Genomic DNA, 14,947 nt, shown 5'->3' on the forward strand with positions numbered 1-14,947 from the left:
TAAAAAATACAATATTTCAAAAAAATAGTTCAATACTTAACCAGATTTATTTATTTTATACTAGCAGATTAGTTTTAAACACCAATAAGCGAATTTTCAACTTATAAAGAATAAGTTTTCAACTAAAAATAGAATAGCCAAATTTTCAGAAAAAAATTTTAAGAATTAAAAAAAAATAGATAAGTTTTTTAGTTAAAAAGTTTAATTTCTTTAGAAAACAGTTCACTCTTAAACCAGAAAACAAATTTTTTAACGAAATAGTTGAATTACGACAGTTTTAAAAACAAAATTCCAGCTAAAAAATTAAATTTCAACCAGTAGAATTCAATTAAAAAAGACAAATCTTTAACAAGATATTTAAATCCTGAACAAAAATGATGAATTTTAGGTAATCAGGAATAAACGTCTATCCGGACAGATGAATTTTTAACAAAGTAAATGCATTTTTGAAGAAATAGTATCATTTTCAACTAGAAAATGTAGAAATTTCAACCAAAAATGGATTATTAAAATTCCAAATCAAAAAATTAATTTTTAATGACAACAATTATTTCAACCAGTCGAAGTTTGTAAACTAGAAAAAACTGATTTTTAACAAAGTATGTAAATATTCAACCAAAATTATGAGTTTTCATCAAACAGGGTAAATTTTTAATGGGGGAAGATGAATTTTCACTAAATCGGACAAGCGTAAAGATGAGTCTTAAAAATGCAGCTTTGACAACCTAAATTACTTTTCAACGAACTAGTTAAGTTTTTAACAAAAATACGAATCTTCAAAAAAATACATGAAATTTCAATAAAATAGTTGAATTTTAACTAAAAAAGATTAATTTTTAATTCAAAGTATCAATTTTCAATTAAGGAGGGTATCAACTTTTAGCCAATAATAGAATAATCTTCTTTTTACTGAAAAAAATTATGTTCTTCAATAAAAAAAAACGAAGTCTTAACCAAGTAGTTAAATTCTCAACTAAAAATGATAAAATTTCAATCAAATAGTTGAATTTTCAGCTAGAAAAGATCAATTTTTAATTGAAGTTATTGAAAGTTTCAACTGAATTTTCCAGCTGAATACATTTCTTTGTATTTCAAATAGTTTAATTCTGAACCAAAATGTTGAATTTTAGACAAACAAGATTAATTTTTGACCCCAATAAATGAATTTTCAACAAATTACTGAATTTTCGATGAACTACTTGAATTTTTAACTAGAAAAGATAAATCTCAAATCAGCAAAGTACACGAATTTTCGAAGAACCAGTCGAATTTTTAACTAGAAAGGGTAAATTGCCAACCAAATAGTTGGATTTCCAACTAAGATAGATAATTTTTCCTAGGTTCAAATTTTAAAATACGGCACTGCGCGGATCTTCAAAAGGCAGATAGAGTAAAATGAATGAAAGATAGATAAAGCAAATCGCACAGTAACTCTCGCTCGGATGTGGGACGTCCTGGCGTCTCCTTGTCTGCATACAAAAAGCTGCGCTTCCCCAGTTTGCCAATCCATGTTGCTCGCCACTTTCCACTATTTTCCCTATTTTCCTCGCTTTTTCTTCTCCGATGCACCGATCCTTATTCTTCCACGTTATCAGCATAATCGTGGTTAAAGTCCTCGTCTTTCATGTCATTATACTACAAACATACTGGAACTAAAATCACGCCCTGAGGTCCTAATAAGGGTGGAAAGTAGGGAAAAAGACGTGTTTCTCATTTTTACCCACAGGAATATCCAAAGGGTGGATTTTTCCGAAGCAGTGCAATCACTGGAGATAATTTTTCTCGGAAATCAACCAACGTACAGTGAAGGAAAGGAAGTTTTTCTGGGCAAATTAGCCTAGAGCTTAACATTGTATTCATTCAACATCGGATCAAAATTAACTGCAAAGTTGACCTTTTTTTATTAACGATCCCATTTTTTGCAACTTCTTATATTTCTGCAAATTTTATGAAATCAGTAGTGACACTTTTTAGAAATAATATTCAGTAGGTGGCAACAATCAAAAAATTATATTGACAAATTAATGTGTGAAAGTGCTACTTTGAGATTAAAAATACTTGGATACTTTATTTTCCAATTAATATGACCCCATTTATTTAACAAATGCATGTTTATCTATTTTTGGCTCTAAAGACTTTGTTGCTTTAACGAATTTTATCAAAGATTTGTAGAAAACAAAAAGTATGAACGATTTTTTGATACTTGATAACATTTGCCAGTTGTTTAAATAAACTTCTCACCCATATAAAAATTTTCATTAATTTTTCACGGATAGATTTCTTTCTTTTTTACGAAAAAAATTTGTGATTATTTGACAACGTAACTACCAATGACTCAGAAAACACCATATATTAGGAGGCTTATTCAACTGACAATATTTGTTCTTCTTTTAATTAATAAGCAATCGATTTTCTTCAATTTTCAACCAGAAGATTTTTCAGAATTAACTATGAATAAGTTTAAAAAATCTACTATTTTGATACTTTATGAAAGAACAATAATTTTTCATTTTATAAGCAATTTTATAAATAACGAATTAATTATCATTGATCAGGTATCATAAGTGAAGGATTTTTCTAAGCAATGAGATATTTATTTTGTTCAAAAAAATCTGTGGATTAGGAATTGATGAAAATATGTATTTTGTAATCAAATTTATTTGAACAATTAGGAATTATTATCATTGGTTTAAAAAAAAACGTTTATTATATGTACTCATGACCATTTTTTATCCATTTCTTTAAACGAAGTGTTTAGAGCGTACAATGGGTAATTTTAAGATATGAATTTGTTTATTACATTTTTTCATGATATTAAAAATCACTTAAAATTTTTTAAAAATGGTAACTGAACATTAATTTTACGGATATCCTGAACAAAATTTAATTAAATAATAAATTCTCCAAGTATGTTAAATCTTGAAGCATCACTTTCACTCTTTAATTTGTTGATGTGAAAGTAAACAGATTTGTTTTTATCTTGTAACGTGGTGGCAATTATTTGTATTGAGTGTTTTTACAGATTTCATAATTTTTTCACAAATATAAGTACGTGCACAAAAATGAGGTTTTTTATTTAAAAAATGTCAAATTTGTTATTGAATAGAAAAGTATTTAAATAAAAATTAAAAATTGGCTTGCATAAATATCCTTGAAATTTTGCTAACTTAAATTTTTTATATGATTATCTATTACAGCTTATAGGCTGATAATTGGGAAACACAATTTTTTCCATAATAATATTGTTTGAAAATATTATCAAAATTATTGAGGAAAATATGTAAAGTTTCTCATAAAAAATGAAATTTCTATAAAATATATAGCGTCGATTAATCGATCTTTGGTACCTTTTTTGTAAAATAAAATGAAAAATTTTATTTGAAATGAAATCAGAATTGCAAAAGAAATTAGTCCTAAAGTTTGAGCATTTTTTCGGGATACTTAAATACTTTTAATGAGTTCTTTTCACATTGTAAACCGAAAAAAGTGGTCATTGTACAATCTGAAATTGTAGAAGAAGATAAAAGCTTGATTAAACCTTAGAACCACTTTACCTCATGAACGATTAATAGCTGAACTTGACAAATTTGTTTCGCGAAGATTTGATAAAACTCTTCCCTGTTTTCTTTTTTTTTTCTAAATGAAATAGGGAACAAAGAATATTCAATCTGTTTAGATTTGTCTAAAGTTAGTCTCTCGTTAAAATGTAAATCTAAATCTAGATTATTCAGGATATTCTTTTGCGTCTAGGATAGTTTTTTAATATATAATAAACTATTTATAATACTGAAATATTTAACTTTAAATAAAATTGTAATTTAATAAGACTTTTTTTATTCATTGGTCGAAATTTGAGAATGGAAACTATCCGATTCTCTACAGTATTTTAAATCTCGCTTCAAGAGTTCCTCGATAAACAACTTGAAGTATATTTTCCTTTACAAGCCAATTTGAAACCTTCAGAAACTTTGATTTAGGTTCCAAAAATAGATTGAAAAAGCAGAACTAAGAAAAAAATTAGCAAAAGAAAGAAATTATTAAGAACAATTATTTAAAGTCTGGGAACGACATACTGTAAACATTTTTTAAGATATTTTATGATTTAAAACCGTTCAAATAATCCAGAAGTCCCAAACGTTATTTTCAAAATAATCTATTAATTAAACTCCTACATTTTAACAATAAAAAATTTTAAACCCTTTTTCTCTGTAGAGACAGAATAATAAATTTGCAGTTTTAAATGGGACTGAGTCAAGTGCCACCTAATCAAGTGGAATGATTTCAAAGCTCATCATTTTGAAGTGAGTTTCTGAAATTTTCTACTTTCATTCCGTGTTCCATAATATTATAGGTTTGCACTAACAAGGCCTTTTTGATTCATGATAAACTTCCGGTTGGATATCCTTTAGTTTTGTGACCCTTATATTTGTTGGCAAGTTTTATATCTTCTCTTCCTGCAAAGCAAAAGTTATTGGAAATACTAGCGAAAACAGAAAAATTACATTTTACATTATTTATAGCCTTTAGTGTTACAAAAGTTTTATTTTGATAGACTCGCATTTAAACAAATAAATTTAATTCTCCAAAGAATTTGAAATATTACTGATATAATGGAGATTAATTTTGGAACAAACGACAAATTTTTTTATTTGTAACTGCACTTGAATGAAGTTACAAATTAAAAATGTGTAAACATCATTTGCGGGAAACTAGGGAGAGTTTAAAAACCATTTTTACCATTTTCAGATTACAGGAGAGCATAGATTTCCTCTTTACCAAATAGGTAAGCGTGTTATAAATTAATTAGAGTGCATTAGGCAGAAATACTACTCTTGAGAAATATTATCAATCTTGCAATTATACGCTCGCACCATTGCGCCGGAAACATTGCGTATTCAATTAATAACATACAGTTATAAAACAAGATTACTATGATTATAATTTTCAATTTTACAGGTGAATCGCTCAAAAAATTGAAAGGTCTGGTTTTATTTTGCATGGAAAATTTTTTTACTTTGTACACAATCATAGGGAAAGAAACTTGGAAAATTGGAAAGAAATCTTGTAAATATTCAGTTTATAAGGTTTTTTCGGCATTTTTTAATTGTGGAGATTTTTAATTCAAAATTATTATCTGTGAAATAGCTACATTTCAAATATCAGCACAAATTAGATTAGTAATAGTGCATGTTTCAATTCTTTAAATTCTTTCTCATTCTTGAAATTCTGTATATTTTATTCTATTCTGCTAAATTCCCTGTAATGCTTTTAAACTACTTTAAATCCTTTCGAATTCTTTTAAATTTCTCCAAATATTCTGAAATTCTTTGAATTCCCTGATATAACTGAATTCATCTAAATTCTATAAATTATTCGAATTCCTTGAATTCGTCTAAATTCCTTAAATACCTTGCAATATTTTGAGCTTCTTAAAATTCCATAAAATTCAAATAAATAGAAGGAATTCAGGTATTTAAAAGAACTCAAAATATTTAAGGAAATCAGAAAACTTAGAGAATTCAAAGAATTCAGGGAATTCAAAAAATTAAAGGAATTCAGAATATTCGAAGATTACTGGGAAAGCAGAAAACTTTACTGATTTTACGGAATTAAGGACATTTAAAAAATTAAGAGAATTCAGAATATTTAAAGAATTGAGGGAATTCAGAGTAGTTCAAGGATTAAGAATATTCAAAAAATGCAGGAAGTTTATTATATTCAAGGCTCTAAGGCATTCAATTATTGTATGGAATTCAGAGAGTTGCGGCAATTCCAGAGCATCTGCCGAATTTGAGGAAATTACTTATATAATATTCACGGCATTTAGAGAATTTCATGATTTTCAGAGCATTGAAGGAATTTAATGAATTCAAGAAATTATAAGAATCGTAAAAATTAGGAAAATTCAGGAGGAACAGAGAATTCAAAGAATTGAGAATATTTAACTAAGTCAGGGGATTTAGAGAATTGAATGAATTTCGGAAATATATAATATTCAAGACCTTCATAGAATTCAATGAATTCAGAGATGTCTGAATATTTAAGAAGTCAAGGGTATTCAAGAAATTGAAGATTTTCAGAGGCCTTAAGGAGTTTAGAGATTTTCAAGGACGTCGAGGAATGCGGAGAATTCTGAATATTGAAGGAATTCAGATGTCAGATAATTCAGACAATTTCAGTGCATTTAAGTGCAATTAAGGAATTCAGTACATTTCAGAAATTTCATAGGATTAAGATAATTCAAGGGATTCATGGAATTGAATGAATTGAAAGAGTTCAGATAATTTAGGAAATTGAGAGAATTAAATTAATTTCAGGAATTCAGAATATTCTAGGAATTCCCGGGATTTAGAGCACTTGAAAACCTGTAAGAAGTTAAAGAACTTCAGAAATTCAGAACACTACAGGAATTTAGAGAATTATGAATATTTGAGAAATTCAAAATATTCAAGGAATTCAAGGAGTTCAGGAAATTCAAAGCATTTGAGAATTTTAATTCTGCTTGAAATTAAAAAAAAACTGTAATTGCAGTAGATTTTAACAATTTAATTATTTTTACTAAGACCAATTTCAAACTTATCCTTAAGAATTTCATATACATATTATGAATTAAACATTGTTATATTTTCCTTTTACTGTTATATGCTTCTTAATTAAATAGAATGAAACGAAATAATAATGTTTAAAAACAGGAATTAAAAAACCAAAGCATTTTTGCGTACCAACTTCATATACACTTTTCGATTAGTATCAGTAATTTTGTTTTAGTTGATTTCATAGATCGGGGGGTTATTCACTCGCGTTTCACTCCGTACGCTTCTCGCGTGATAATCGCACAATAATGTGTAATAATCGCGCAATAATGCATATAAATCATAATATTGCGTAATAATGCGTATAACTCATAATATTGCGTAATAATGCGTAAAAACTCACAATAAATTAAAAACTCATAATAATGCATGATAGGGGAATTAAGCGGAACAATGCGTAATAATTCGCAATAATGCTTAAAAACTCGTAGTAACGAAATTATTAAGCGTAATAATGGGTACTAAGGCGTAATTCCCTGGTGTTAGCAAGTAGAATTTTCGTTTGCGCTATACTTTTGTTGCCTTTTTATGCTCTATTCTCCTTTTTGTATCTTCTTCAAAATATATTATAAAAATTAGTCGGAGTGAGTTTAATTATTATTATATAAATCTGAAAAAACCAGAATTCAATTTATTAAATGAAAAACACAATCCTTGAGCGACACTAAAAAATTTTCCGGAAAGCAGGTGTTGTTTTCTCACCAAAGAAGATAATTTGTGGAATTTTAAACTATTAAAAGATAAATAAAACTGAAGAAAGACCCTTTTAAAGAGTTTTCGAATCTGAAAAATGTTGAATTATTTCAAGCACTTCTAATTCTCAATATTCGTACTTTTATATTGATTTAAATTTATGTGATATGGATCTTTCTAAAATAATGATTTAAGTATTAAATGACGTTCATTCCGAATCCTTCAAGTTTAAACGATTCAAAATTGTTATTTTTTGATCGTATACGGAAATTTGTTATTATTTTCCTTAGTGAATTTTTTATTTTTCAAGCTGTTTTGTTGGATAAACAGCTCCTTTCTCCTCACAAACTCAAAACCCAAATGAAAAAATCCGATTTTATAATTATGTTTCGTTTTACTTCTTACAATGTATACATTAAAATAGTTTATCAGATCCATGAAAGTATTTTCTTATATACAAAAAAGTGTTTAAAAAGTTTTAAAAAGTCAAAATGAAAGCTCAGTTGTTCAAAAGGTTTGAATTCATAATGCAAATGCTATAAATTTGAAATTAGTTAACTTTTTCATGTTTGTACCTAAAATTATTTAATTTTAAAACTTACAAATAGCTATCGTGGAAAATAAAAAAAATATTTAAAGAAATTTTAATTTAAAAACAAAAACATTTCTATACTTTAATCTAAACGCAGCTGAAAGCATTGAATTTAAAATGCATTGAATAAAATATATATATTTCGAAAAGAAAACTAAAAGCAGTAAGCGACTTTCAAAAAAAGCGACTAAAAGTAAGGAAGTGACTCGTTGGCTTGCAATAGGCATTGAAAGTGGTATATTTTTCCATTTTAAATGTTTAAATTTAAATAATTAAAAAATTGTTGTCAAAAAAGTCTTCCCAACTTTTCACGTATTTTATTGAATTATTTTCTGAAAGATAATTCCTATTTATTGTACAGCATGTAATAGAATTATTGTCGATTTTTTTAATAGTGTATTTATGTATTTAAAAGTTCTCTGATTGCTTCAAAAGATTATAAAACCACAAGTAAAGAAAATCATTCTATTAAATATTAAATTCATAATTTTTAACGTTTGCTTCCCACGCATGTTCAGGAAAGTGATTAAATCACAAGTTATAAAGATAATTTCATTCATACCCTATTTACAAAAGGGTGAATTAAACATAAATTATCTATTAAGAAATAATTGATAAATATCCGTCAAAAATTGGAAATACTTTTTAAACCTTCAGTTATGTAAAAAATTAAAACTTAGGAAAATTTAAAAACTCTGCAAACAAGAAATTTCTTCCACACTTTTTTTTAGCATAGGTAACTAAGCTGAATGTCTATCGATTTGTTTCGACCCACCCCAAAATACAATTTATACATATTTTTTCAACTTATAATTAAAAGAAAATCTAAACAACATGGCTGCATTTAAAAAATACATGTTTATGACATTTTAATTTATGACTAGGAGTTCTATTGCTGCGATTCTTTTTAATCGCGCTGTAACATGCGCGTAACAATGATGCAATAATGCTGAATAATTTTGAATAATTGCGTAATAACGAGTAATACTGCTATTATTATGCGTAAAAATGCGCAATAAGACGTAAAATGGATAATATTGCGTAATAGATAACAGATCGCGAATACTATTCATTAAAAAATGTATTCTGCACCATACTAGATAATAAGACAATAAAATGAAGAGATTTAAATATAATTTTCTAGTTTTTAATTTTTTATTCTCTTGGAAAGTTCGGTTAATTAACCATATTTTATTTCATACTCGAACTTTCAATTATGCGAATGAAATTTGACGACTTCAGTACTTTAAATTTTATGATATCATGAACGCAAAATGTGGATATAATACGATGGATGAAGTTGAATAGAAGTTATATTACCTCAGGGAAGTACAATTATACAAAGGATGAAACTTATTTAATGTGAAATTTCATAAGTCAGTAATTAAATTGTAAGCTCTTTCACAGCCATTTTTTGATTAGTTAACTCGATAACTGAGCTTTAATTTTAAAATATAAATATGGGAATATAAAACTGCTAACTCATGTTAAGTAGAATTTAGCATATGACAAATATTTTTTTGGAAGACAATATTCAACAGACGTTTTTAGATAGAAAAGGGCCAAACCCATCTCCTTAGATAAAAGATATCAGAAATATCTTCCAAACTTGTGAGAAGAGACCTTTATGGTAATGTTTTAGTATACTATAACCAATGTTTGCGGCAAACATTTATTTCAAATATAATTATAAAAAATATGTCAATAGAAAAAATTCCATCATTTTACAGTGGACATTACTGTGACTTCAAAAGTTTTTTTTATGCTTTTAGCCTATGATCAATTTATTTTTTGTTTCCTCTTCCTTATTTACTCTAATGTATTAATACACTAAAGCTGCGTGTAAAAAAATATATTTCCTTATTTTTAATCAAGGTAAAAATAATTAGATATTTGGTTACGAGCAATTTGGTACAGTTTTGTAGTAACTTCAGACATGCGATATTTAGCTTTTACGACCCTGGAAAGAATCTTGCAATATTCTACGAAAGTATTTTTATATAAATTTATGAAATGTGCAAAACAAAATTTTGTTAAAAGGAGGTATGTTCATGATTAAAATGTATGTATTCCTTATTATTGAAAATGTATTATACGAAGTTGGATTTTTATTTGTATTTATGGTATTTATATTTTTTTAAATAAAAATTGCAAAGCTTTTTACTGTAAGCTCTTTTTATCTGCAAACCTAGATCTACCCAAGAAAGTATGAAAATACAGAACCAAGGGATCAAGCAATGTATTTGTGATGGATAAGAATTGTATACGCGTGACAAGACATGCGAATACGGCAAATAAAAAAATTTGAAAAAAATTTACGAACAATATGAGTTTTATCATAAAATAGCAGTAAATTATGATTTTTTCTTTTCAATTTGTATTTGAGACGAGCGCATTACAAGAAATTTTGCGTTCTCTTTTTTTTGTAATTTCTGAACGAAGTTATCTATAATTTAAAAAGTTTACGAAATTCTGCTTTGATATTAGTACCTTACTGAAACAGTTGTGTAGAAAAAAATTATATTTAAAGGAAAAATGGTAAATGATTAGGAATTAAAGTGATTAACTTTTTGGGAATCACCCACATTGTATGATAAATTAATAATTCATTCACATATATTACAGCTTGCAATATACTTTTGTGAATTTTCAACTTATTTTAATTGATTTAACATTCTTAATTGATTCAATGTTTTTTATTTTCAAATTTTTGTCACTTTTAAGATAACATTATAAATTTTTTTTAAATCTGTTGGCTTTAAAAAAAATATCACCATTATGATCAATAAATTGACAAACTAAACAATTACTTTTTACTGAAGGAAGAAACGAATATTATACTTTTTTCAAATTCAAGCTTCTAATACATTTAATTTAAAAATACTTAGAGTATTTAAATTCTGAGATTAAACAATTTATTGCTTCGCTAACTTTTTTCATATGAGTTTAATTTTTATTCCGTGCAATTGTTTATTTACACTACGTTACTAACTGAGTTCACAAAAAAGTTTAAACAAAAAAATGTTGTAAATTATTATCTATTAATTTTGTGGGCTATAAGTATCCCAAATATTATATGCGAGAGTAATTTTTTTAAAGTTTTAAAAAAATTCAAAAATTGTAATTTTCCAACTTTTTAATTATATTATATTAATCTTGTAAAGTTGTAGCATCGCACTGACGTTTCCCTGATTCAATAGAGATAAAATTTACACACGAAAATATTTTGGAGATCTATATAATTCTATCAAGTTTAAAATGTGCTCCCTTATTTTTTGTTTATAAAAAAAATTTGAGTTTCAAGCAAGTTTTTTCGCTCTCCTGAAAGTTTTTTGGTTTTTTCTGAAAATAATTGTTTTCCTTAGTACCGCACAGTGTGGCAAAATGACCAAAAATGTTCGAAATTCGCTTGCGTTTGCATTTTTCAATCGATTTTGAATTTAAACGAATTAAAGCTATTTAAATTCTTGAGGGATCTCTCGACTTAGGTTGAAAAAATGGTAAAAATTAAGGTATTGTTGTTTTAATTTTGTATTAACAATTATATTGTTATGAAAAAATGGTAGGTGATATTTGAATTGTTTTTGATAATAAATTATCGGATAATTATGGTTTTCAATCGAGTTTAATGTAATATACAAAACATTGAAAAAGAAAAAGAAATATCTTTCTCATTGTTAGAAAAAAAGCGTATAAACAAATGCGCAGTGAAAACAGTTTTTGAGAGTTTCAGTTATTTTTTTTAAACGTACTTTGCTTGGCCTGCTCTTGATACTTTAGTAAACTATGTCTTTCATGACAAGTGTGATTCTGCTAAACATGTTTTACAAACAAATCAAAAACGAAAATCACGTAATTTATATCCAACCCCTTTAAAAATCGTCTGCTGTTTATTATGATAATACATTTTTTAATAATAAATCAATCATCTATAATAAACCAGAAAGTTATGCTATGCTAATGTTTGTTTATCGATAAGACACTAATATTGATAATTTGTTATTAATAACGCGTTAGTAAAGCAACAATCCTACAGATTTTTTGAAGATTGAAACAAAAATTTTGAAAATTTCTAACAATTTTGAAAGGTTTTAAGAGAATAATGAAATTTTCTTAAGATTCATGGAAAATTTCATATTTTTTTTTCATTTTGAAAGACGAAGAACTAACAAACGTTGAAAATGATATCAAAACATTTGATAAAATGTCGAGAAAGAATGTAGAAGATATTAAAATATAATTTTGAAATTTTGAAGAATATTAAAATTAATTTAAGAATTTTTATACAGAGAACATTTAAAAATATATCAAAACATTCTAAAAAATTTCCCAAATTTAAAAAGAAAAAAGTCTTGAAGGTAATTTTTGTTATTTTTTAAACATTTTATAAAACATTTCAATAATCTTAAACGAAATTTAGAAGGTTAAGAAGTTTTTGATAGATACAACAATAATTTTTAATTGGAGGATTGCAAAACAGTGTGAAAAAGGTAAGATTTTTAATAAAAGAAGCTTTTTAAGAATTTTTAAAGGTTTCAAGAGATTAAAAAAATGTTTTTTATTGCTAAGAATATTTACAATGAAATAGATGAATAAAATAGAGGATTTTAAGCGAATTTGTTAAAATTTTTCGGAATTTTTAACAAAATATTAGGAAAAGTTTGTGAAAATTTAAAAGATATATAATAATTTTACAAGTTTTAAAGAGATTTAAAAAATTTTTTAGTTTGAAAAAATTTCAAAAATTTATAACCTATTTTTAAATTTCTGGCAAACTAATAAAAAAATCTCATCATCTTTTAAATTGACCCGAACTTTTCATAATATTTGGTGAAATAACCATAGTTGCTTTAAAATTATCTTAATACCTTTTTCATACATATGCAATCTTCAAAATCTTTTTAAATTTTTTTAATAATCTTACGAAAATTATATTTATTTCACATGAAAAGTAACCTGAAGTTACTTATTTTCTTGTTCTTAAGTCTCACAATATAATTTTAGCTCTAATTTAAGTATTTCAAAATTTTTAAAATGAATAGTTATTCAACATTTTTATTTTACATTAGAAATTGTTTTTTACTTTGAAGAAAAAACTACAGGTGCGCGTAAGGCGCAGTTAATGATGCAAGCATTTTAATCTGCATAATTTTTTGCAACTTCATGATTAAATAAATTATATAAAAGAAATTTGTTTGAAAATCTGCTTCTAGGGATCTCTTAAGAGTTTAGTTAGATTTAATATAAAACAATTTGAAATTGATTGAAAATTGTGAAAAATTTGAAATCCATTGTCAAGTGTAGCTGGAATCGTATTTTCAATTTTTTTTTGTCTTTTTGCCTCCCAGTGCACCATGGAACCCTTAAAATAAGTTAAAAAATGAGGAATTTCTTACCGGATTAAAAGCGAAAACGATATCCTTTCTTCGACACACGCAACCGGCGACGACGGTAGGGGTTCTCGTTGTCTTCAACGCTTCTTCTTCAAACTTCTTCCGGAGCACGAGGCACGCGGGACACAAGCGAGTGTGAATGCGTCTCAAAAGAGAAAATGGGTAACACTCTAGTTCTAGTATTTGGTACCGGAGCCTCGAGTTTCGTGGTTAGAGAGCGAGTGATTGGTGGAGCTTGCGCGCCCCACATTTATACTCAAACCCCTTCTTCCTCTCTCGAACCACATCGCGAAGAGTGGTTTTGTCAAAGCAACGAACCACCCCCTTCCACACGCATAGATGTACCACCTCTTTTTCTTGTTACGTCATCGAAACATTCTTTAAATCTACCCACTGGATGACATCACCAAAAATCGCGAATTCTAGGAGTGTGGGGAAAGGGGAAGAAATACGGGAAAGGGGGGCGAAGATATTGTTCCGAGAAAATTTCGCGATCTTTCGCGATGGCGTTTTTCAAATGCAATAGACCAACATAAGTGACTCTTAGGTGGAGGACTTAAATCATTCTTTTTTGATAAGGAAATTATTACACTTCTGCAAAGCAACTTGTCTTTATTACTTCTCCTATTTCTTAAAAGCAAGGGGAATTTGAAATAATTTTGGCACAGTTATCCAAACTGGTAGTCCGGTGTAATCCTGTTAATACAATTTAATTCTGAGTGATCCACTTGTAATCCTTTTCAATTCAGAGTAATCCAGTGTAATCTAGATATTTCGGAATAATTCAGATAATCTGGGTAATCCTCTCGTAATCCAGAATACTATGCCTTCAATCTAACCTACTTGTTATGCAAAGTAATCCACTTGTTATGCAGAACAATCAGCTTGTAATCCAGAATAATCATGTTCTTGTCTGAGGTAATTCAGCTCTTATCTGGAAAAATCCTGTTCTAAACCGAACTAATGCAGCGCAATCAACTTGTAATGTGGATGACTTAAAGTAATTTAATCAGTTTCAGCAATCCACTTTTAATGCATAGTATTACAGAATAATCCACCTGTGACCCTTGAATAATCCAATGTAATTCGACTGTGATCCAGATAATTCAGAGTATTTCAGGCAATCCAAGTAATTCAAATGCAGTCCAGAGATATTTAATTACAATATTGTATGATCTACTTTTAATCCAGATTAGTCCAGTTCTTTTCTGGAGTAATCCAGTTCTAATCGGGAATAATGTAGCATAATACATTTGTAATCTATATAACTGGGAGTAATTCAGTTAATCCCAGTAAACTACTTGTGATCCCGGGTAATACACTTACACTTTATTCTAATCTACTTGTAATCCAGACGAATTGAGAGCAATCTGTATTTAGTACAGTTCATTCAGAGTATTTCAGAGTTTCCACTTGTAATCAACTTGTACTTCACAGTAATCTACACATGATTCATAATTTAGAGGTGTACAACTACTACAGTCCAGTATAATCCACTTATCACCCTAAATAATCCATTTGTCTTTTAGAGTAGCCTAGTTTTTTTCTGGATTGATCTAGTACTTATCAAAAGTAATTTAGCTACAGTCTGTCAAGTTAAAGCGTGGGTGGCTTTACTCGCAGTCGGTAAGGTGTATCGACATGATTTTGGTGTCAAAATATTAAGAAGAGCTCCC

General features: G+C 27.4%; 2 protein-coding genes across 2 annotated transcripts in view; both read right to left on the reverse strand.

Moving 5' to 3' along the window:
- The window catches only part of LOC117169409, a 69,426-nt gene extending 55,960 nt beyond the window's left edge, over positions 1 to 13,466 (reverse strand). Inside the window, exon 1 of the mRNA XM_033355778.1 lies at positions 13,275 to 13,466. The gene's annotated coding sequence lies outside the window, so the exon portion shown is untranslated. The remainder of the gene's footprint in view (positions 1 to 13,274) is intronic.
- Positions 13,467 to 13,939: 473 nt separating this feature from the next.
- LOC117169947 (facilitated trehalose transporter Tret1-like) overlaps positions 13,940 to 14,947 on the reverse strand; it is a 23,859-nt gene continuing 22,851 nt past the window's right edge. Inside the window, exon 4 of the mRNA XM_033356458.1 lies at positions 13,940 to 13,967. Coding sequence (XP_033212349.1) covers positions 13,940 to 13,967 — 28 coding nt within the window. The remainder of the gene's footprint in view (positions 13,968 to 14,947) is intronic.

Source organism: Belonocnema kinseyi, chromosome 3, assembly GCF_010883055.1.
Source record: "Belonocnema kinseyi isolate 2016_QV_RU_SX_M_011 chromosome 3, B_treatae_v1, whole genome shotgun sequence".
Taxonomy (NCBI): Eukaryota; Metazoa; Arthropoda; class Insecta; order Hymenoptera; family Cynipidae; genus Belonocnema; species Belonocnema kinseyi.